General features: G+C 40.4%; 1 protein-coding gene across 7 annotated transcripts in view; it reads right to left on the minus strand.

The window, feature by feature from the left end:
- Window positions 1-24,933, minus strand: part of smarcd3b (SWI/SNF related, matrix associated, actin dependent regulator of chromatin, subfamily d, member 3b) — a 145,144-nt gene that overhangs the window by 11,810 nt on the left and 108,401 nt on the right. For 5 of the 7 annotated variants that reach the window (XR_009655565.1, XR_009655566.1, XM_060932749.1 and 2 more), the window contains 8 exons: window positions 23,184-23,279; window positions 19,814-19,834; window positions 19,331-19,432; window positions 18,946-19,107; window positions 15,949-16,046; window positions 8,764-8,899; window positions 8,511-8,633; window positions 5,024-5,125 (listed from right to left, as the gene is read on the minus strand). Coding sequence is in view for 5 of the 7 variants with exons in the window: in XM_060932749.1 (XP_060788732.1) it covers window positions 5,024-5,125; window positions 8,511-8,633; window positions 8,764-8,899; window positions 15,949-16,046; window positions 18,946-19,107; window positions 19,331-19,432; window positions 19,814-19,834; window positions 23,184-23,279 (840 nt within the window). In the remaining 2 variants the exon portion in view is untranslated. The remainder of the gene's footprint in view (window positions 1-5,023; window positions 5,126-8,510; window positions 8,634-8,763; window positions 8,900-15,948; window positions 16,047-18,945; window positions 19,108-19,330; window positions 19,433-19,813; window positions 19,835-23,183; window positions 23,280-24,933) is intronic. The other 2 variants (XM_060932762.1, XM_060932743.1) reach the window with 1 other exon arrangement.

Raw genomic sequence — 24,933 nt, forward strand, 5'->3', positions numbered from 1 at the left:
CACCATTAAATAGACGTTCCCGAACCGGTTAGAACAAAAAAATTTCGTTCCCGGAACGGTTAATTACGTTCCCTGTCAGCTGTTTAACAAATGGCTATAAAATTATGTCTCTGTCTCATCCAGCTTAAGCCAAATGTAGGCTAATTCTATTACAACCTTCATTAAATAAGACAAGAAATAATTCAAAACAATTATTATTTCAAATGTTGGTGATTTGGATTCTCAGTATGTCTTCCCATCTACACAAACAGAAAAAGTGCCAAAAATGAAAGAGAATTCGTTTAGTGTGTTACCAAAGGCTAGTCAGGCCCTATAGAGGGCTACCGCATGACGTCACCGCGCCGCGAGATTTTGTTAGGCGCCATATTGGAAGTACACATCTATGCAAGTACATACATTCATAACAAACTACAGCTGAAATGTAGCCAGGGCCGGTTCTGCCCTAATCTGGACCCGGGTGCAACATCGCGCAACCCCCCCCCCCAAAAAAAACACCAGTCTAAATCAGGACAACCATCACATAACTATAACTATAAACATTTTATATCAACTATTTTAACTAAATGGGCTATAATAAATAAGCCTCAAGGCAGCCACGGCGGGCCGCCTCAGAAAACTAACCATTCAATGACGCAACTGAAAGCCTGCAGCCACGGCGGGCTGCCTCAGAAAACTAACCATTTGTCCTACCTTAAAACTCGTTTTGTATTTTCGACCCTCCGTTTATTTTCTTTCCTTTTCTGAAAACCCGATTTGTGTCCAGACATTTTGTTCTGCTACCAACGAACTAACTCGTCAGGTCTCGTCTCTCGAGCCCGCGATGATTCCCGTGGGAAGGGCAACAACTGATACATTTTTACAAACAGCCAATAGGGAGGTTGCAACGTTCAGGCTCTTCTTTGCTCAGACACTCAGTAATGGAGACGTGATGGCAGTCCACCTTCCCGCTCTCTCCATTCAATCAGCGAACGTCACACAGGAAGTGAACCCCAGCGGGTCATAGAAACTTGCGCAGGAGAAGAATGACTATTTGTAGGCTACAGAAACTTTGAGGAACGAAATAAAAACCGGTATTAACCGGTTACCATTATTTTTAATAAGCGTTTCTGTTCCGGAACATAAAAAATAATAAAGTTTCTGGTTTCGTTTCTGTTCCATGTGAAATAGAAAAAGTTCCCGGTTTTCGTTTTCGTTCCTTGAACCGGTTCAAAGCCCTGGTCATAACCAGACGGTCGTAAAGTCGATCGGTCGTAAGTCGCATAGGTCGTAAGTCGACGACTACCTGTACTTTAGGGTCGAGAGCTCCGCCGGTGAAGCTTGACAGGTTTAGAATGAGTCGGTCGTGTATTGAGATAAATATCTTCGTGAGTTTTTATCATACAAGCCTGATAAACATATTGACAGAAACTTTATACTTTACACTTTCCTATGTGCCCACTGCCAAATAATATTATACTTTTTAAATGACCTAAATTAGATGAAACATGAAACTTGTCACCTTACTCAGTCACACCGGAGTCGGAGCGCTGAGTGCACACTTACACATTCATAAAAGACTGTTCCCTTGCCCTGTGTCCGAAATCACTCACTCGTTCACTATTCCCTGCTCCCTATATAGGGAATTACTCTATAGAGGACTATATAGTGAGCTCATTGGTAAAATGAAAAAATGCTTTCGGACACTAGTCCATCGCGCTGTTATTTACATCACTACTGTTGCACAATTAAAACATGCCAGATCAGTCAGCTGGTGGGTTTTCAAAATAATAAACACGTGCATGCGTGCATTTTTGTGATAACTCCATATTATACTGAGCGCATTTCCCACATTAATCAATACAAAGTACTTTGTATCTGCTGCATCTTTCAGTTCTTTTAAATCAAGGCTGAATACTTCCTTCTTTGCCGCTGCCTTTTATTCAATCAAATTTGAGACTTTTAATTTAATTTCTTTCAGGGTGACCGAAATGCATGATGGGATGCATTGCTTGGTCAGTGACCATTGGTTGTACACTACTTTTCGTGATGAATTGTGGGATACTTTGAGTGCACTATATAGGGTGCAATAATCCTCACTATCGTTTTGGACAGCACTACAAAATGGTGACCTCACCATATATAGTGAGTAGGGAGCGATTTCGGACACAGGGATGGGAATGGCATGATAATCACTTTCACTCTTTCGATTTCGATTGGTTTCTCTTTCGCGGTGGGAACGCCCACCATAAACAGGATAAAATCGGTCCAACGTACACTATATTGCCAAAAGTATTTGCTCACCCATCCAAATTATCGGAATCAGGTGTTCCAATCACTTCCATGGCCACAGGTGTATAAAATCAAGCACCTCGGCATGCAGACTGTTTTTACAGTTTGGAGCTGCCCCTTCCTCTTCCAACATGACTGTGCACCAGTGCACAAAGCAAGGTCCATAAAGACATGGATGACAGAGTCTGGTGTGGATGAACTTGACTGGCCTGCACACAGTCCTGACCTCAACCCGATAGAACACCTTTGGGATGAATTAGAGCGGAGACTGAGAGCCAGGCCTTCTCGTCCAACATCAGTGTGTGACCTCACAAATGCGCTTCTGGAAGAATGGTCAAAAATTCCCATAAACACACTCCTAAACCTTGTGGACAGCCTTCCCAGAAGAGTTGAAGCTGTTCTAGCTGCAAAGGGTGGACCGACGTCATATTGAACCCTATGGATTAGGAATGGGATGTCACTTAAGCTCATATGTGAGTCAAGGCAGGTGAGCAAATACTTTTGGCAATATAGTGTACTTCAGGCTATTTGGAGGTAAAACTTGTTGCGAGATGGTTTACGGATTTTATGCACTTCGGATGATTCAGGACAGCGATTCGGTTCAATCTTGAGATCTGTTACAGTGATGATGAATGGTGCTTTTTTTTTTTAAACTTCAACTCGATCCAGCCACAGATCAGCTCGAGTAAGTGTAAATATTTCTTCTATTTCTTATGAGCAGATCGGTTGATAGTGTTATCTTAGACTAGTGTTTGCAGCACGGGGTCAGCGATCAGTCCACTGCAGCCCAGACAAATCAGACAAACCAACGACTGTGTGCCACTACCGGTGCTGGAACAGCCCATGAAGGAGGCGACATGTCGCTGACCATACCTGACTGGCGGAGCAGTGACTTAAAACTCGCGTGTAATGTGATAAGAGCTTATGATGAATGTTACATGATGGAACCACTGGTATCTACAGAAGAGTGATAGTTCCACTAAGAAATAAATATATTTTTTTTAATTTCTGAGAAAAAAACTCAGAATTTTCGAGATTAAAGTCAGAAATTTCGAGAAAAAAAGTCAAAAATTTCGAGAAACAATCTCAAAACTTTTGAGAAAAAAAGTCAAAAATTTCGAGAAAAAAGTCAAAATTTTCAAGAAAAAAGTCGAAATTTTTGAGAAAAAAAAGTCGAAATTTTCGCGGAAAAAAAGTAAAAAATTTTGAGAAAAAAGTCGAAATTTTCAAGAACAACAGAGTGCGAGTGTGTCTCAGCCAGAGCCATGGAAGTAAGAGTTCAGCCACTCCCATTGACCTTAATGGTCCATTTTTTACACAGCAATGGTGGCTCATGGAGCTTTTGACACATAGATCGCCATTGACATAGTTCCACTAGTTCCAGGAAGTGGCCATAGAACACAGAAAGTGCGGTAAAGGTAAATGTAATTCGTTTCTACTTAATCTTTGCTTGTTATGTAGTGGTTCTGTGTTAGCCTCTAGCAAACAGAAAGCCGCTGCCTAGAAGTATTTGAATCTACGTGAATCACATCACCAACCGACTTTCTGTACCCCGGTTGTCACAACTCTGAATTCCATGGCTCTGGTCTCAGCCATTCATGTCTACCGGCCGCGAGTGAGTGTCACTTCCGTATGGAAGCCCGCCTTCTACAGATTTCTGACTTTTTTTTCTCGAAAATTTTGACTTTTTTTCTCGAAAATTCTGACTTTTTTTTTTCTCGAAAATTTCGACTTTTTTCTCGAAACTTTTGACTTTTTTCCTCGAAAATTTTGACTTTAATCTCAAAAATTCTGAGTTTTTTTCTCAGAAGTTTCCAAATAAAATATAAAACCCTGGCCCTATTGCTCTGCCGTAGGTATCGTACATGATCTTTTGAAATAGCTAGTAATTAAAATTCACTACAGGTACACTTTTAGATTTAACAAGCCACTATTTCTGTACGGTGATTGGGTCAAACAAGCAAATATTTATCCTACACAGCATAACTCATTTAAAGGTAAGAAATGCTACTTTGTTTATTTCGGATGTTGTGCACAGCCATGTTGTTTTGACGTCACTCTGTAAATGGGGAAGGAACTTGTAGCATACCCTCCGAAAGATAGTGGACTCGACTGATGGTTTTCAATATTTATTTCCATAAACCAATTCCATAAAACCAACGTGAGAACTTGTGCCTCCTCGGTCGATTGCTATAAAACATTCATCCTCCGTCGCTTTGTTATTAAATTACCATGACTGCTTTGTTGCTTCATTTTCCTTTGTTTATCTTGAACCTTTACTGTTTTTATCGTTAGCTCATTCATTCCGTGGTCAAGTCCCCCTTTTTATACCACAAAACTCAATGCAACGAGGAAGTAGGAAGTCAATTAGCTGTCTTCAAAATAAAAGCTTATTATAACATTAAGCTCCAAAACGGGCAATATACATATAAAAACAGATTAATTACATTTATAATAAACTCAAATCATAAAATATATTTATATACAAAATCATATCAAAATGCATTTAAAATAACCTCGTTTTTAAGATTTAACCTTACGAACAATACAAGCTACCTTCTAGTAGACAAAATGAGAGACAGCAATCATAAAATCAAAAAGAGGTTTGCTACAAAACTAGTAGTTGAGAAATTGACGAACAGTAATTTCAAGCTGAGGGGGTGATTTCATTGGCTTTTACTGGTAGGAAATGGGAAATTACAAAATGCAACCATGAGTTGAAAGCCGAGTCCTGTAAAAAGTCTAGCTGTTTTACCTTGCAGTAGAAGTAGCGACTGACTGCCTCCTGAGACCAGGGCTGGTAGTAAAACTCGGCCCTCCTCTCCTCCTCAGGATTCCCAACGACGTCAGTCATTAACTGTGATCAATCAGAATGTAATACAGCATGTGTGAAGGTTTACAGCCATCCAGAACGTTCAGTGACCATGACTTACTACTTCTGTAGATTCAGAAGGCACTCTGTGGCATAATACAGGGTGTTTCAAAAATTTTGATATCGTTTCACAATCTAATAACTTTGCCAATTCTCGTTCAATTGACCTCAAATTTTAACAACGTGTGTGGAAACGGGTCAAAATTCTATGTTTAATGTTTTTTGTTTTTAACTTTTATAAGTATAGAAATGCCATTCACTGGAAAAGAAAAGGCATTTTCAGTGTTTGAGTACGCTTGAACACAGTCGAACAAGACTGTGCAGCGTGCATTTATGACAGAATTCTCTAAAAATGCACCAGCTGCAATGCAGATTTGGACACGGCGCAAAAAAGTTCAAAGAGGAAGGCTGTGTGTGTGTGTGCAGCAGGGCAAAAGGATCTAGACGACCACCATCATCGGAAGAGACGCTCGAGCGGGTTCGTGAATACTGGAAATTTGTGAAATCGTTCATGGAATCCACATACCTTTGAATTGCTCATTCAAATTGTGAGGAATAACTCTTATGTTGCTCAACATTAAGCCTGTTCAGTTTCATTTGCCTGGACTATGTAGTTTCTGGGATATTTACATCTCAAATAATATCTAATTTTTTGAAACACCCTGTATAATAATGACTCCAGTATGGAACAGTCATCATGTACACAGTTAGAATGGGTGTGAACAGTCATGTGTGCAATTACATGTTGATACTTGTAAAAATTTAGAAACATACTGGCTTACAAGTAGAAATGCTGAGCAGACGTTTGACTGCAATGCAGAATTCTAAGTTTGAGACTTAAAATCGATACGAGATACAAGTTTCTTGGTACTAAGAAAAAAAAATAACCGATCAGAAAATAGTACATTTATCCCAATCTGGTCAGTTATGTTTCTACAGTACCAGCCAAACTTTTGGACACACCTAATTCAGTGGGGTTTTTTTGTTTTTTGTTTTTTAATTAAAAGTCACTTCATGTCTTAAAGTAATGATAGATGTCGTTTCTCTTTACTTAGTTGAGCGCTTCTTGACTTAATATGGATTACTACACTTGTGGAACAGGGCTATTTACTGTATTATTATTATTTACTATTTACTGTTTGATCTCAAACGCATTAAGAAGGCATGAAATTGCACTAATGACCTTTTGACAAGGCACAACTGTTAATTGAAAAGCATTCCAGGTGACTCCCTCATGAAGCTGGTTAAGATAATGCCGATAGTGTGGAAAGCGTCATCAAGGTAAACGCTAAATACTTTGAAGAATTTAAAATAGGAAATATATTGTTTTTGTAAACACTTTTTGTTTACCACATAATTCCGTATCTGTTCCAGATGTTATTTCATAGTGCTGATTTCTTCAGTATTGTTCTACAATGTAGAAAATAGTCCAAATACAGAAAAAAACTGAATATGTAGGGGTGTCCAAACTTTTGACTGATACTTTAGTTCTTCCTTATGCTGCTGATATTTTTATTAAGTGCTTAAATGACTTAAATCAAGTGTTATGAAACTTAAAATATTTAGTCAATATTTTAAACATTATAATCAAAAGACTCCTGAAATGTTAAATAAAGGTCTCATTACATTAAAATTCCCCATATCAACAATCTCATGTTTTTCTTTGCTAAAACTACGGTCACTCTACAGCTCGCGATGCTTTGCGATGGGTTATTGATGAAAATGGGCCATTTTGGTGACAATACACAGCGAGGTACAGGCGAGCTGAACGTTGTGGTCACACAGCAGGTGAACCCTTGACTGATGCTTTCGCACGCTCGAGCGGCCGCGCTCGCTCACAGGGCCCAGTCATTATCGGAAACACCTGATGCTGATTTGAGTGCAATCAGCACGCGCATATAAAGATGGTGTTTTCACAGAGGCTTTGCAAAGTATTATCATCATCACTGTCATGTTTGTTTCTAGCCATGTTCATGACTCTGGTTAAATACACGGCTTTATGACTCTGCTTCTGTTTCGTTTGCGCTTTGTTTTTGTAAATGCCACGCCTGCTAATAAACACTCTTCCTACACTTAGATCCATCCACTGCAGCATACCTGACAGAATACTTCGCAAAGTCTCTGTGAAAACAGCGTCCTTATATGCGCGTGCTGATTGCGCTCAAATCAGCATCAGGTGTTTCCCATAATGACTGGGTCCCAAGCGCGTGCACAATGCGCTCCGAAGGATCCCTGAATGTAAATACACTTTTAAGTCTTGGTGAACGTTAGGCTATGCCGAGCCACTGTATTGACGAGGCTCCCGTGAGCATTGGGGATAAGGATTCGAGACAAATGCGTCTCAAGAAGCTCGAAGAAGGTTCCCCGAGCTTCTGGAAATATTCCCAAACCCATCTGCGAGTATTCGCCGCTTAACTTGCCAACGAAAACATCACCACCAAATTTCAATGCATGCACTGACATTTTTCGCAATGTTTTTGGCCACTCATGAGGCAGCGGCACAACAAAAAATAACTCGCGAAGCTCAGAGAACATTCGCCGTGTATTGCATGATTGGTGGCGATGCTATCAATTTTTTTATTGCCAAGTATTCATAAACCCATTGCGATCTGTAGTGTGACCAGGGCCTAAATAACAGCATGCTTTATAATCTATTTGACTGCGAGTTGGCCTAGTGGTTAGTGTGTCTGCCTCTCGACTGGGAGATTGCAAGTTCAACTTGCAGTTGGATCATACCAAAGACCATCATAAAAATGGTACCTACTACCATCTGGCAAGGCATGCTGCAATGCATATGTGAGTGGGGAAGTCAAACTTTTGCGGTTACCAGAGGACCAGCCCCCCACTGCAACCCTAGCTGTAAAGGTGAGAGGCCAAGGGCTATGGAAATGGAGATCAGCGTCGCATCCATACACCTCAAAGACCTGGTTAGTACTGGGACAGGAGACTGCTTGGGAAGACCAGATTCTGGCGTGAGAGGGACTTTAACTTTTCTTAGTTTATGTGGCGCATCAGCCATACAACTGAATGAGTTGCTACTTTAGACACAGTGATATATTAGAAGGAGTGCATTAATAAAACCCTTTGGTTTGAATTATAGTTGGCACTAATCTCAGAGCTGCTGTTATAAAAAAAAAAAAAAACAACAACCAACACCTTCTGACTAATCAGATTGGAAAATTCATCCGTGCTGCAGTATAGTCAGGAATAATATTACCACCTCACATTTAGGTTTACAATTGCTAACTATCTTATCAGCCGCAAATGGAACATTTTGGAAATAAAAAGCGGACCTCGTCTCTGTCTTATGAGCAAAGTGTGAACAGTTTGAGTTGGTCCAGGATGGAAGAAGAAGAAGAGTTGAACTCACTTTGAGATCTCTGCTCTGGGATTTCAGCCAGTCCTGGATGTAGCCTTTGGGATCTCGGGAGAAACTGAGCATGAAGTCTCTCTGAATCTTCAGCTGGTTGATGGACTCAATAGTCTCATGGATCTGTAACAGGAGAAGATCAGACCTCCAGATGTTAGGACCGCCATGACAATACTGCAAATGTGCATGGTTTAGAGAATTCCCCTAAGATCTAGCAGTGTTGATCATGTGAATGTGCGATTGTATTGGTTACTTTGTTGTCAAGGGAGGCAATCTCCTGCTGATTGGCTGTTGAGAGCAGGAAGTTGCTCATCTGGGTTTTGAGTGGATCCTCCACTTCGACATCTATATCATAGCAGGCTGTTTTCTTCTGATCGTTTGGGTCCACACTGTACACACCAAGACAACAATGTTTTTAACTAATGCTACAGCTATGACTTGCATAGATATTGTAATGCACACCAACAGAAGTTATAATGTACACTAGATGGACAAAAGTATGTGGACAGATAACACCATAATACCAATATGTGCTTGTTGAAAATCCCATTCCAGATTTAGTCCCCCTTTACTCTTACAATAACCTCCACCTTTCTGGGGAGGACTTCCACTAGATTTTTGAGTGTGGCTGTGGGGATTTTTGTGCTCATTGAACCACAAGAGCATTAATGAGGTCAGGCACTGATACTGGGTGAGGAGGCCTGGGGTGCAGTCAGCATTCCAGTTCATCCCAAAGGTGTTCAGTGGGGTTGAGCTCAGGCCCAGATCTAGATTGCTCAGGTTGAGCTGGGCAATTAGAAATTTTGCGTGGGCACCTTTTCACACAATGAGCTATACGACAGTGCAGCAGCAGCTTATGACCAGAGAAATAGGTGGGAGGAGGCGAGTTAATGAGATGTGTGCAAGGAGAACCTCATATCAAATATTTAAATCGTTGTTTTGCGACTTAGAAACAAACTCAGAAAAAAAAGGCCTCACTGATTTTAAAGATCTGATAGAATATATTAAGAAGAAGTAACAACTGATTGAGGACAAAGCTTTTGGTGGATGAGCTGCAGCTGCTACAGGTGGGCGGCACACTGGTTAGCACGGTCACCTCACAGCAAGAAGGTTCTGGGTTCGAGCCCAGGGACTGGTGGGGGCCTTTCTGTGTGGAGTCTGCATGTTCTCCCCGTGTCTGTGTGGGTTTCTTCATAGCTCCAGTTTCCTCCACAGTCCAAAGACATGCAGTTAGGGTAACTGGCTACTCTAAACTGTCCACAGGTGTGAATGGTTGTTTCCCAAGCCCGGAAATGGGAGGGTTGCGGCAGGAAGGGCATCCAGCGTGAAACTAGGCTTCAATTAATATGACATGTGGATCAATAGGGTCCACATGGCAGCAACCCCACACACGTAAATGGGACAAGCTGGAAGAAGTGAGTGAGTGAGCTGCAGCTGCTACAGCTTTAAGCTGCTTTCCCAGTTTTAATGTACGACTCATGTGTCTTTTCTTAACTACTACCACTCTACATACAGCTGGACTGCAAAATTATTCAACATTACTTGCACATGAGGAATAGGCTAAATATTTTAATATAGATGTATCAGAGGTGTGAGTCCTAGCACACACTTGAGCGTCAAAATACTGACTTCTGGGGGTCAATTTTACACACGGACATTTTCATCTTACACGTTTGAATTATTTGTGAACACTATATTATGTTCTCATAGTCATCTCTCTAATCAGGATAGATTAATAATAATTTATTTATTTTGTGTGTGATTTGTGTCAGGTGCTTTGGATAGAAGTATCTGCTAATAAAAAGGTCAAACGTTTATGCTTGATCACTTTTGTTTTGATTTGCCTTAAATCACAAACCAGCTTGGGTTCATTGCGTTGTAAAATAATGATGTTAATTAATACAAAAAAAACTCCATCAGAAATATAAAGTGATACAGTAGCATGAGAATGTAATTAAATAAACACATGTATATTAAATCAAGCAACTTATGCTTAAATGTAATCTATTTTGACAGATATCGAAAATTTCTACTGAAGCAGCAGCTTGATTTTTCAATCCATCATTATTGTGCCTATGTTTGATGACGATCTAATTTCATATCTTAGCAAATCTGTAACAATCCGCATCTAATATTTAGAATGCGAGTCTCTAAGCCCATGTTTACATTAGACCGTATCAGCAGATCATCAGATTAACGTTTTTAAAACGATTAGTGTGCACACAGCAACGCCAATACACGATTTGCGTGCACACAGCAACACCAATACATGGATACGCTCGGCTCCGCAGGCATCCTGCGCTCCAAATCACTCCGCCCTGAACAGCGAGTGCCCTCTGGAGGGTGCGCACTCCGGCCCTGCGCAGCTCACAGAGCGTGCGCGTGAAGTGCACAAGCAGTGTTTTCGGGACTGAGCCGCTGTGTGTGTGATCCCAGCGCATATCACTTACCACTTGCAAGTGGAAGGATGGCAAGCCTAAAGACAATCATAACTACACAATGGGCAGTATTTGCATCATTCGATTACGTTCATTATGTCTTATATTAAATATAGTTAGTTTTTTTTTTTTCTTTTTTTTTATCAGACATCTAATTTTTGGGTTTGTTTACCTGACATGTTTCGACGTACAACTTCCGTCTTCCTCAGAGTGTCACCGGATGTTAATTGGTGACGCATCTTTTATCAGCTGCTGTTTCTGAAGGCGTGGCCTTCCTGTCTGGTTTGACAGGTCGGTCACGCCTTATACTGTCTGTTCGTCCCCTGCAAGATGTGACTCCAGGTATGGGAGAGCATGTATGCTCCCTCATCCCGGTTGATGGTCCTCGGGCTTCGCTTACAGATCTCTATGGCCTCCCTGATCCAGCGCTGATGTTTGTTATCTTCTGTGCGGATGACTCTGGCATTCCCCCAGTCCATAATGTGGTTTTCCCTTTTACAGTGATCTGTTATAGCTGACTTATAATTTTCCTGTTGTGCCTTTTCTTTTATTGTTCGGGTTTGTCTTGTAGCTGTCTCCTTTTCGCACTCTTTCTTATGTTCATGTTTTCTTGTGTTGAAACTCCTTCCTGTCTCCCCAATATAAGTTTTATTGCATAATTTACATGGAATCTCATATATGGTGTTGCATCTGTTGTCCGGATGTATTCTGTCTTTGGGATGCACCAGGATCTGACGGAGTGTTGTGTGTGGTTTGACAGGTGTGTTAACATTGTGTTTCCTCATTACTCTTTGAATGCGTTCAGTTATTCCCCTGATGTATGGTAATGTAACTACTCCCCTGTGTTCTTGTTTGTTAGTTTGTTTTTTCTCTTTCTTCTGTGTTTTGTTGTTCTTAACCTGTTCCGCCCCTTTGGATATTGCCCATTGTGGATATTGACATGCCTTCAGTGCGTGTTGTATATGTTGTTCCTCCTGTTCTTTGTCCTGTGGATCTGTAATTATTGCTGTGCGTTCATGTAATGTTCTAACTACGGATATTTTGTGCATTATTGGGTGTTCGGAAGTCCAGTTTAAATATTGGTCGGTATGTGTGGGTTTTCTGTGTACTTTTATTTTGATGTCCCCATCTTCTGTGTGTTGTATTTTTAAATCCAAAAATGCTATTGACTGCTCCGTTTCTTCTTCATGTGTGAATTTTATATTGCCGGTATTGTCTATGGTGTTGAGATGGTCGGTGAGTTGTTGAGTGTGTCCCCTCTTTACTTTTTCCAATATGTCGTCCACATACCGTTTCCAGAGTGTTGGTCTGTATTCCGCTGGTATTGTAGTGAGTGCTTTCTGCTCCAGATCCTCCATGAAAAAGCCGCACATGATGGCTGATAGTGGGTCTCCCATGGCAAAACCTTCCTTCTGTCTGTAGATTGTATTCCTGAACTGAAAGTATGTGGATGTGGCAATGAATTGAAGGAGCTGAGTGATGTCTTGTACGGTGAGGTTTGTGCGTTTCCTGAGCGTCCTGTCTGTTTTTAATTTGTCAGACAGAATACATCCGGACAACAGATGCAACACCATATATGAGATTCCATGTAAATTATGCAATAAAACTTATATTGGGGAGACAGGAAGGAGTTTCAACACAAGAAAACATGAACATAAGAAAGAGTGCGAAAAGGAGACAGCTACAAGACAAACCCGAACAATAAAAGAAAAGGCACAACAGGAAAATTATAAGTCAGCTATAACAGATCACTGTAAAAGGGAAAACCACATTATGGACTGGGGGAATACCAGAGTCATCCGCACAGAAGATAACAAACATCAGCGCTGGATCAGGGAGGCCATAGAGATCCGTAAGCGAAGCCCGAGGACCATCAACCGGGATGAGGGAGCATACATGCTCTCCCATACCTGGAGTCACATCTTGCAGGGGACGAACAGACAGTATAAGGCGTGACCGACCTGTCAAACCAGACAGGAAGGCCACGCCTTCAGAAACAGCAGCTGATAAAAGATGCGTCACCAATTAACATCCGGTGACACTCTGAGGAAGACGGAAGTTGTACGTCGAAACATGTCAGGTAAACAAACCCAAAAATTAGATGTCTGATAAAAAAAAAAGAAAAAAAAAAAAAAACTAAGTATTTGCATCAGTATTTGCAGTATTTTCATACTTTTATACTCTTTAATGAAAGGTGATACAAGGCGGAAGTCCGCGCCGTTTTTCAGCAGTCGCGTCACATGACCAACGCCAGCGAATCAGGAAGGTGGATGTCACAGTGACGTTGTCCAATGATGACGCCAGCTAGAGCTCAGCACAAGCGTATCCGCGTATTCTCAATGTTTACACAGCACCGGAGCTGACACGATCTAGATTGAATACGTGGACCCTGGCGGATTCCCGTTTCCTGGCGTTTCCAGGCGGTTTAATGTAAACGGACAGTGCATCCGCGAAGAAAACGAGACAGATACGGTCTAATGTAAACTTGGCCTAAAATATCTAGTGCACTGACTGCTCTTTTGTTGAGGGAGTTAAAAACAACATGACAACCCCCACCCTGAAGATCTTGGGTTTAAAAAGCAGCATGTCAGTCACAGTTTCTTACTCAACATCACTCTCTGCCTGTGAGGTTTAATGGTGTCTGTTGCAGTTGTGCTTCATCGTAAATTTTTGGTTCTCTCTCCGGCACTTGGTGTCCTACAAACAGCGTGTGACATGTGTGTATGTAATGGCGGCCCTGAATTGGATGGGCAAAGCAGAAATTTGGGTGGGCACTGCCTACTCCTGCCCACTTCTCAATCAAGACATGGTTGAGGTCATGGATCTGTGCAGGACACTCAAGTTGTTCCACTCCAAATGGTGCAAACCATGTTGGGGCAGCACGGTGGTATAGTGGTTAGTTAGCACTGTTGCCTCACAGCAAGCAGGTTCTGGGTTTGAGCCCAGTGTGGACTTTGCATGTTCTTCCTGTGCCTGTGTGGGTTTCCTCCGGGTGCTCCGGTTTCCCCCACAGTCCAAAGACATGCAGGTTAGGTTAACTGGTGGCTCTAAATTGACTGTAGGTGTGAATGTGAGTGTGAATGGTTGTTTGTCTCTATGTGTCAGCCCTGCGATGACCTGCCGACTTGTCCAGGGTGTACCCCGCCTCTCGCCCATAGTCAGCTGGGATAGGCTCCAGCTTGCCCGTGACCCTGTACAGGATAAGCAGCTACAGATAATGGATGGGTGGATGAATGCTCCGGTTTCCCCCACAGTCCAAATTTATGCAGCCATGGCCTGAGGTTGGGCTGAAGTGCCCTTGAGCAAGGCACCTAACCCCCAACGGCGCTGCAGCATAGTTGCCCACTGTTCTGGGTATGTGTGCGCACTCATTGCTCACTTGTGTATGCTCACTGCTTCAGATGGGTTAAATGTAGAGGTGGAATTTCACTGTGTGCTCAAATCTGTGCTTGAGTGTACGTGTGACAAATAAAGGCTTCTTCTTCTTCTTTCATGAAGTTCACCTTGTCCACAGAACACTGTCACGTTGGAACACGTTTGGGCTCCTGAGTTCCAGTGAAGGGAAATTGTAATGCTATAGCATACAAAGACATTTTATACACTTATGTGCTTCCAACATTGTGACAACAGTGTGGGGCAGGCAAACCTTTAGCCATACAGTGTATTAACCCTTTGATGCAAAACATGGGTCAAAAGTGACCCGGCTGAGTTTTTATCTTCTATATCTTTGCAATAAATTAATTCCATCATTCAGTATTCAAGGTATTCCTCAATTAACTTGTTTTTGATCGTCATACATCCTTATTTTATTTTTTCCTTTCTTACTTTTTGAATAAAAACCCTTTTTGTATCACTACCCTTCTAATGCACAACATGGGTCAAAAACAACCTGCATTCATTTTCCAGGTTATTTCATGTATGGCTGAGTGTTTCTATGATATACTTTTGAAATCAATTCATTTTGTCATTTACTTTTCCAAATATGCAGTAAATATCTTGTTTTTGTTTAGCACAAATCATCATTTTTATTTTTCCTTTCTTAAGTTATGAACAAGCACAGCTTTTGTAATTCTACATCAAGTTTACACACATGGGGGGGTGTCGTGGCTCAGGTGGATAAGGCGCCATACCATAAATCCAGGGACCCGGGTTCGATTCTGACCCGAGGTCATTTCCCGATCCCTCCCTGTCTCTCTCTCCCACTCATTTCCTGTCTCTACACTGTCCTATCCAATAAAGGTGAAAAAAGCCCAAAAAATATCTTAAAAAAAAAAAAGTTTACACACATGGGTCAGAACCGACCCGCATGCATTTACTCCAGCGTTTGGTGGGAACTGTGAATTGTGCTTGTGTCAGACATTTCACAGCTCAGCACAGCGCCCTTTGCCCATCTAATACATGTAAGTAATGTTTTTCAATTGTTCTAACATTACCTTAGAAAAAAATTGATTATGTTTAGATTACCTTGAGAGTGAGTAGATTACTCATCAGAAAGTTACAAGTAATTACTATTAGCTACCGAGCTGTTGACATATTCTACTTTAGTTAGCTAATTTTATTGTAGTTGGCTTAGCTAACTACATAGTTAATAAATAAATAACTGGCCCCATTCACTGCTAAAGTAATTACTTGAAACAAATTATTATTATAGTACTAAGACATTTAATTTTAAGTCACACTTGGATGACCCATGTGTAGTAATATAAAAAGTATTTTTGTTCATAAAGTAGGAAAGAAAAAATTAAATTAATGATTTGTGGTAATTAAAAACAAGATATTTAAAGAATACTTGGAATATTCAATCATAAAATAAATGTATTTCAAAAGATAGAGCAAAGAAAAACTCAGTCAGCATGAAATAACCTGGAAAATGAATGCGGGTCATTTTTGACCCATGTTGTGCATTAGAAGGGGTGTGCATATGTTTTGCATCAAAGGGTTAAGGCTGACCCCAGGAAACAGAAGTCTATATGCAAACATTGATGGACAGACAGACTGACCTGATGACGTGGTTTATAACGATGGGATCAGGGGGAAGCAGCAGGTTAGTCAGGCGCTGAGGAATCTCGGAGAACTTCAGCCGAGGGCAGTCAAAAATCTGCAAAAGCACATGTTTTCATTACAATGGAACAGAGTAGCAAGTGAGACGAGGTTTTGCTTCACCTACTCAATCAATAAAAGTTTCATCTAATTCATTTGTTTATCCTTGATTTATACACATATGTGCCACCAAGATGAACAATCTGGTATCTCACTTAATTAACATCATTTACTGCTTTAATCAACATCAACAAACGGTAAAGTTCAGCATTAATAATTTACCATAAGTACAGATAGCAAACTGAAAGTGAATTCACATGTATTATTTTTTTCTTTGTTTAAATGTTAAATGATGTTCACCTGCATGCTTATTAATAACAAACTGAATTCTCAAATTGGATTGTCAGAAGGTGCTTTGTGATCTGTAATGGTTTATATTAATGCAATCATTTAGATACATTATCGTTTCTATAGTAACATATTAATAGGAACCTGTCTAATAATAAATAGATTTTGAAAGTATTATTTAACAAAGAAAAAAACGATCGTTGACATGGTGAAATTTTCTGTGAGATGTTGTTTCATGGAAGGAGTCTCAGGTGTCAGTATTTGGAAGAGGTTTTTTTTTAATAATTTAATCCATTACTAGCAATAAATCCACCAAAATAAGGAAAGAAACTGCATTCCAGCATGGTGTTAAAGTGTAACTTCACTCCACCTACTGCATAATTTAGAAAACAAAATGCTAATAAAAACTGGCAAGGGGCTGAGAGGTGGGTCGGTGAGGGGTTGAGGTGGGGGCAGGGTGTGTGTAGGGGGTAAACTCTTGTGAATGATGAGTATCAATTAGCATGCATCTGGAAATGAGCACGGTTTCACAGACTCCTGCTCAAGGGCGGGGCTGTGGCAGGTGGACCTGCCCACTGTGGGAGTGGGCATTAAATGTTCTTTTTTTTCCCTTAAATAAAAAATGCATGACTTCAAGAACTACCGAACCTTCCACTCTACGTCAGCATCAGCCTTGCTAGGTTCAGGATGATTTTAACCAGTAGATGGTGTTTTGAGTCATTTTCAACTCATAAAGTACCAGTTTTTATGAAAATGGTAATTTTGTACAGATGAAACACCAGTATTGATGTGTTCCATCACAATACAATCATATCATTTAATTTACAGCTCAAAAAAACACATTTAAGTGTGAAGTACCTCTTTAAATACTGATAACTCTGGCTTCCTGGTGTAAATAGTGAACCTTGCTGTTTGGCCTCGGTTCTGAATTTTGCCAGATAACCACAAATATGTTTAAGCGTTCAATGGTATGAATGTTGATGGTATGAGCATTGGTGTATGCAGATATTTATTTGGTTTATTATTTTAAAAAAATCAATCAACACAAGTGTTGTCTGCTTTGTTAAATGTTACTTATAATATAGAATACTGTGCAAAAGACTTGGACCCCCTATTTCTTTTTTTTCCATACAAACTTCGTTATAGAGTTCTATTTTATGACTTCTACATTATCGAGTCAGTACAAAAACATTTTAGAGTCTGAACGTTTGTTTCCTAGCACAAAATTAAATGTTACTGAAAAAAAAAAGTTTGTATCTGAACAGCATATTGCATAAGAGAGCACTTTTCAGATTAAAAAAGAAAACATAATGAAGGTTGCTGGGTTCTGGTGCAAAATGAAGAAGCGAGGTGGCATGGTGGTGTAGTGGTTAGCGCTGTCGCCTCACAGCAAGAAGGTCTGAGTTTGAGCCCCATGGCCGGCGAGGGCCTTTCTGTGTGGAGTTTGCATGTTCTCCCCGTGTCCGCGTGGGTTTCCTCCGGGTGCTCCGGTTTCCCCCACAGTCCAAAGACATGCAGGTTAGGTTAACTGGTGACTCTAAATTGACCGTAGGTGTGAATGTGAGTGTGAATGGTTGTGTGTCTATGTGTCAGCCCTGTGATGACCTGGCGACTTGTCCAGGGTGTACCCCGCCTTTCGCCCGTAGTCAGCTGGGATAGGCTCCAGCTTGCCTGCGACCCTGTAGAACAGGATAAAGCGGCTAGAGATAATGAGATGAGATGAGACGAAGAAGTGAGTGTGACAGTCAAAGTGTCCAGAAGAACTGTGGCTGCTTCTGTAAGATGCTCAGTAAAACCTACAGCTCATTTCCTTACAAAACTACACTCATTGTACCCGAGACTTTATATATATATATATATATATATATATATATATATATATATATATATATATATATATATATATATTTTTTTTTTTTTTTAATGCTGAAACATTTTATTATTGTTTAAGCCATTTTCAGGGTACAGCATTTCTTTACATGGGCCTAAGACTTTTGCACAGTACTGTATGTGGTTTGTTCATGCTAACTAATGTGTTAAATCCAGTTAAGGGAACCCTAATATAAAAAAGGTAGCAACAAGCCAAGACAAATCAAACAATTTAACAAAAACCTTAGTTATTCTGAGACAATTCAACTATACAAAAACAGTACCGGGGCTCGGAGACCTGTTTAGTCAAGTCAAGTTAATTTTTATAGCGCTTTTAACAATAGACATTGTAGCAAAGCAGCTTTACAGGAAATTAAAGGCTTTAAACATGAGCTAATTTTATCCCTAATCTATCCCCAATGAGCATGCCTGTGGTGACGGTGGCAAGGAAAAACTCCCTCAGACGACATGAGGAAGAAACCTCGAGAGGAACCAGACTCAAAAGGGAACCCATCCTCATTTGGGTGACAACAGACAACGTGACTATAAATAACTTGCTTCTATAACTGTGTCCTATATCGTCAAGTTTATTTTTATAGCACTTTTAACAACAGACATTGTCGCAAAGCAGCTTTACAGAATTTGAATGACTTTAAACATGAGCTAATTTAGAGTGAATCTAATGTTTAGATAACTTAGGGCGAAGAGTGAAAATTATATCCTTTAGTCACAATCTTTACCTGCTGAAAGTATTTATCACAGTTGATGTACTCTTTGTCATGGGAGTCCTGCAGCTTGTTGGTTTTGATGTACTGCCACAGGGCCTGGATGATACACGAGCGTGTCTGAGTGTGGATACCCAACAGCCGAGCAAGCCGCGGATCCAACTTAAACTGAGGAGGCTGCACACAAGAGAATATCATTAGTATAAACAAACACCAGCTGTATATCTAACTATACATTTTGGTGTGTGGTCTCACTGAGTTTCTGCACGACCATGAAGAGGGAATAGAAATCAAAGTCGCGGAACATGCTAATATGTGAATTGAATACAAATTCAGTGCAAACCATTTGATCATTGAGTTAATCTATACTATAGTAGACAACATTAACATGCAGCCCCACCTGATAATCCAGCATTAACAGTAGAGTGCAGCGTACATTAACATCGCCTGGCCTTTTCACCTGGAAGCCGTCAGTCTCCTGAGTGGTGGGAGTGCGATGCCACTAGGATACAAAACAAGTGGTTTAACACTCAAAACCGGTGTACACACACACACACATTTACACATAAATACAAGCATAGGCAAAACCACAACTAAACACATATGCCTTATTGTCAAGAAAATAGTTTTGAAAAATGATGCGAGGTCCGTTCTTTATTATAAAAGGAAACCTCGTACAGTACGTTTCCACATTGCAGAAAAGTTTTCTTGTCCCTGATCTACAGTACTTATGTAAGCTATAACTCATGTATGATGTACTAATTCACTCTACCCCATTCGAGAGGAACTCCATGCTGTTCAGTAAGCATTTGCATTAATTAAATGAAAAGTAATTATCTTTTTACGACACACTGTTTGGACTGTGTGCAAGGCTGAAACTTACCCGAGCCCCGCTGCTCAGCAGCTGAAAAGAAAAACACTTGAAGCTCCTTGAGGTTTTTAGGCAGCTACACTCTCTAAGCACGCATCACATGCACCTTACTAACCGCAGTGGCCAATGTTCTATCTGTAGCCTGCTATAATATACAACAAAGTTATAAGAATCACTTTAAGCAAATAACACTTTATATGATGCTGTCATGGACAATATGTCTGGATAAGATCAGTCCATAAATGTACAGTGGTGCCTGAAAGTTAGTGAACCCTTTAGAATTTTCTATATTTCTGCATAAATATGACCCAAAACATCATCAGATTTTCACACAAGTCCGAAAAGTAGATAAAGAGAACCCAGTTAAACAAATGAGACAAAAATATTATACTTGGACATTTATTTATTGAGGAAAATGATCCAATATTACATATCTGTGAGTGGCAAAAGTATGTGAACCTTTGCTTTCAGTATCTGGTGTGACCCTCTTGTGCAGCAATAACTGCAACTAAACGTTTGCGGTAACTGTTGATCAGTCCTGCACACCGGCTTGGAGGAATTTTAGCCAGTTCCTCCGTACAGAACAGCTTCAACTCTGGGATGTTGGTGGGTTTCCTCACATGAACTGCTTGCTTCAGGTCCTTCCAGAACATTTCCATTGGATTAAGGTCAGGACTTTGACTTGGCCATTCCAAAACATTCACTTTATTCTTCTTTAACCATTCTTTGGTAGAACGACTTGTGTGCTTAGGGTCGTTGTCTTGCTGCATGACCCACCTTCTCTTGAGATTCAGTTCATGGACAGATGTCCTGATATTTTCCTTTAGAATTCGCTGGTATAATTCAGAATTCATTGTTCCATCAATGATGGCAAGCCGTCCTGGCCCAGATGCAGCAAAACAGGCCCAAACCATGATACTACCACCACCATGTTTCACAGATGGGATAAGGCTCTTATGCTGGAATGCAGTCTTTTCCTTTCTCCAAACAGAACGCTTCTCATTTAAACCAAAAAGTTCTATGTTGGTCTCATCCGTCCACAAAACATTTTTCCAATAGCCTTCTGGCTTGTCCATGTGATATTTAGCAAACTGCAGACGAGCAGCAATGTTCTTTTTGGAGAGCAGTGGCTTTCTCCTTGCAACCCTGCCATGAACACCATTGTTGTTCAGTGTTCTCCTGATGGTGGACTCATGAACATTAACATTAGCCAATGTGAGAGAGGCCTTCAGTTGCTTAGAAGTTACCCTGGGGTCCTTTGTGACCTCGCCGACTATTACACGTCTTGCTCTTGGAGTGATCTTTGTTGGTCAACCACTCCTGGGGAGGGTAACAATGGGCTTGAATTTCCTCCATTTGTACACAATCTGTCTGACTGTGGATTGATGGAGTCCAAACTCTTTAGAGATGGTTTTGTAACCTTTTCCAGCCTGATGAGCGTCAACAACGCTTTTTCTGAGGTCCTCAGAAATCTCCTTTGTTCGTGCCATGATACACTTCCACAAACATGTGTTGTGAAGATCAGACTTTGATAGATCCCTGTTCTTTAAATAAAACAGGGTGCCCACTCACACCTGATTGTCATCCCATTGATTGAAAACACCTGACTCTAATTTCACCTTCAAATGAACTGCTAATCCTAGAGGTTCACATACTTTTGCCACTCACAGATATGTAATAATTGATCATTTTCCTCAATAAATAAATGACCAAGTATAATATGTTTGTCTCATTTGTTTAACTGGGTTCTCTTTATCTACTTTTAGGACTTGTGTGAAAATCTGATGATGTTTTAGGTCATATTTATGAAGAAATATAGAAAATTCTAAAGCGTTCACAAACTTTCAAGCACCACTGTACATAGAGGAGATTTTGGATTTAGCAGTTTGCAGCATTTGACAGTGTAGGTGTTTCTCTTGGGGCATCAACCTAAAGAGGCACTAGCTCCAGTCAAACACTGCAGTGCTTCACAATAATCCATCTATCAGCAAGACTGTTTTCCATTCGCATTATGACTGTTGGCTAAATTCACTTAAATGTATGCTATGTTCCAAAAATATCAATGTTTATTTGACAATTATCCCAAAATTCGGGGTATAAATATCTGCCTATTTTCTCAAAACATAAGTAGGCTACACTACCAACAAGACCAAAAGTTTGTGGACACCTGACCATCTGCCCCATATGCGGTTCTTCACCAAACTGTTACCACAAACTATGCTGCAGCATTACAATTTCCCTTCACTGGAAGTAAGGGGCCTGAACCTGTTCCAGTATGACAATGCCCCTGTGCACAAAGTGAACTCCATGAAAACATAGTGTGCCAAAGTTGGACTGGAAGAACTCTGGTATCTTGAACAGAACCCTGATCTCGACCCCACTGAACACCTTTGGGATGAATTAGAAAACTGATTGCACTCCAAGTCTCTTCACCCAACATCAATGCGTGACCTCATTAACGGTCTTGTGGCTGGATGAGCACAAATTACCCCAGAGACTTTACAAAATCTAGTGGAAAGCCTTCCCAGAAGAGTGGAGGTTATTCTAACAGCAAAATCTGGAATGGGGTGTCCAAAAAGCACATATGGTTGTGATGGTTATGTGCTCACAAACTTCTGGCCATATAGTGTATTTTGCTAGCATGAGCTGAGGTTCAGTCTTGGGCTAGATCACATTCAGTAATGGCATTATTACTATGTGTGCATGAGCAAATATTTATTGTGAGGTAACACATGGCACACTGAAGATGGTTAGGGCAAGCTAAATGCTAACTTGTGCACAACCAATCTGGGGCTGCCATCAAACACTCATGCCTGCCTGCTAACAATCCCCAGTCTGAGGTATTTGGTTCGCTAGCTACCTGTTGTGATGGGCACGATCCAATTTACTTTCATATACTGAGAATGCTGTGTTTTATATATGTCTAAAAAACACCTTTGCTTGATTTGTCCATTCCATTCCACTGTACCTATTCACAAATCATAAAAGTTACTAGCAAAACATAACAGGAACTGAAAGGAAAACTGACGTTTTCCAGGCAACTGATTTGGACACCAGGGGGCCAGCGAACATTATGAATGTTTACTGTGATATTTTCATACAAACTCAGCCTCGTTCCAAACCACAATATGTAACAGTTCTGAAGTCTTTCCAACACTAGATAGCCTTACAAGAACAGAGGTGAAATTCAGGACTAAAAGCTGTCTGTGGTGAGCTGGAATGAGATGTATCAGTACAGTTGAAACTACTGAACTTGAAGGCAACTGTACTGACTAACCATGAGCTTACTAGCTATAACAGTATCCGTAAGTATTTAACACTAACATTAAAATTCTACTGAAAAAGAGGGATCCTTTGAGATTACGGTCGACTGAAAGCTCACCTCTACAAGATGGTTGTCTGGTCCATAGAGATCTTTGTCCAGCTCAATCACCAGGCTTTTAAAGAAGGATGAAAACTTCCTTTTCACTTTTCCTGGCTGGAAAGAACCAAGAAAATGTGTTCTAATGAGCAGTGTTTGCCTGTCTAATTGCAAACGCATATTTGATCTTTTTCAGTATAAAACTTAGGCGTGGTGTACTTTTTTCAACAATGATATCATTCCATTCAAACCAGAAAGCAGTGCTACTGTGTAAAACTGTCATCGTTGACTACTGTTTCCATTTGTGTGGTTACAGAGCACAATTTTGCCTAAACACTTGGCTAGACATTCAGGCTTTTGGCTACTTCTTTTTTGGTAAACCCATCACCCACCTCAGTATCCAAGCAAAACAAGCAACCGCTGGAGCGAATCACTGGCCAACACGGAAACCATATTCTGAGACTAAACAATATAGTTGTTTATGGCTGAAAGGGCAGAATGGATTTTCAGAAGACGATTTTGTTGTCCTTTCCACAGTAAAAAAAAAAATTAAAATTAAAATAAAAAAAAATTACCATGCCCTATTCTGTCTTTGGGGTATGATACGAAGACATAAAACATATTAAAAAGAGTTGAATAAAGAGCAGAAAGAAAGTCAGATGGGTCCAACTCATAATGTTTGCACAGGAGCGGTAGAATGACCTCATTGGTAAGTGGAGCATAGTGCAGTGGCGGAAACTTGGAGCCGACCCAAATAATTTTAACCTCACCATGCTAAAACACACATAGCTGCCATTTAAAGGCTATGAGGTCACTCCGACAAAAGCACATGAGCTGCAGTTCTTGGCTCTTTCAGTTCCTCCAGCTCTCGTGTTGACATTGGCATATGAACCAGCATGCAAGTCTGAACAGCTCTGTGCTTAGCACTGGAAAGACTACATCGAAAAACTATGTACATGAACCTGGGGGGTTAATGTATATAGAAATTGGTATAATTGATCTCAAAAATGATTCTTCCTCATGAATTTCCTAGTATAAGCACTGAATAACTTCATAAAAGGTCTATGAGTAAATAAAATGAGACCGTCAATGATGGCGTAGCTCACTCTGGCCCCGTCTAGTCCAGAAGGAACAATCTAAAGTGGACCACCTTGCGCAATAAATGGTGCAAGTTATATACACTATATACAAGCTATATACAGGAGCTACGTATATCCACCCTAGGAATGCCGACCTATTTGCCAGAAAGAATCCAAAATGGCGAGGAATTGACCAAGAAGAAGCAATTTTTGTTGAACTGCTCATTAATGACTAATTAATCCATAACTTCATTAATAATTGTAATTAAGCAAATCTGGGTAGAAGTTATATGCACCCTATGTACTCCTACCTTCATGCCAGAAAGAATCAAAATCGGTGAAGAATTGAGGGAAAAGAAGCGATTTATGTAAAAACTGCTCATTAGGGCTTAATTACTCAATATCTTCATTATTAAGTGCAATTATGCAAATTTGGATAGAAACCATATGCACCCCAGGCAGATCTACCTTCCTGACAAAAAGAATAAAAATCGGTGAAGAATTGAGAGAGAAGAAGCGATTTTTGTGAAATGTGGATGACACCGGACGGACGGCGGACAACACATGATGGCATAAACTCATCACCTGTCAGCCGGATGAACTAATAAATGATGATTTGTCAGACATTAATACATCAGTTTGTTGGCTCCATATGTTGCTGCATGTGCATACTGTGTGATGGAACTTAGGAT

Source organism: Neoarius graeffei, chromosome 1, assembly GCF_027579695.1.
Source record: "Neoarius graeffei isolate fNeoGra1 chromosome 1, fNeoGra1.pri, whole genome shotgun sequence".
Classification (NCBI taxonomy): domain Eukaryota; kingdom Metazoa; phylum Chordata; class Actinopteri; order Siluriformes; family Ariidae; genus Neoarius; species Neoarius graeffei.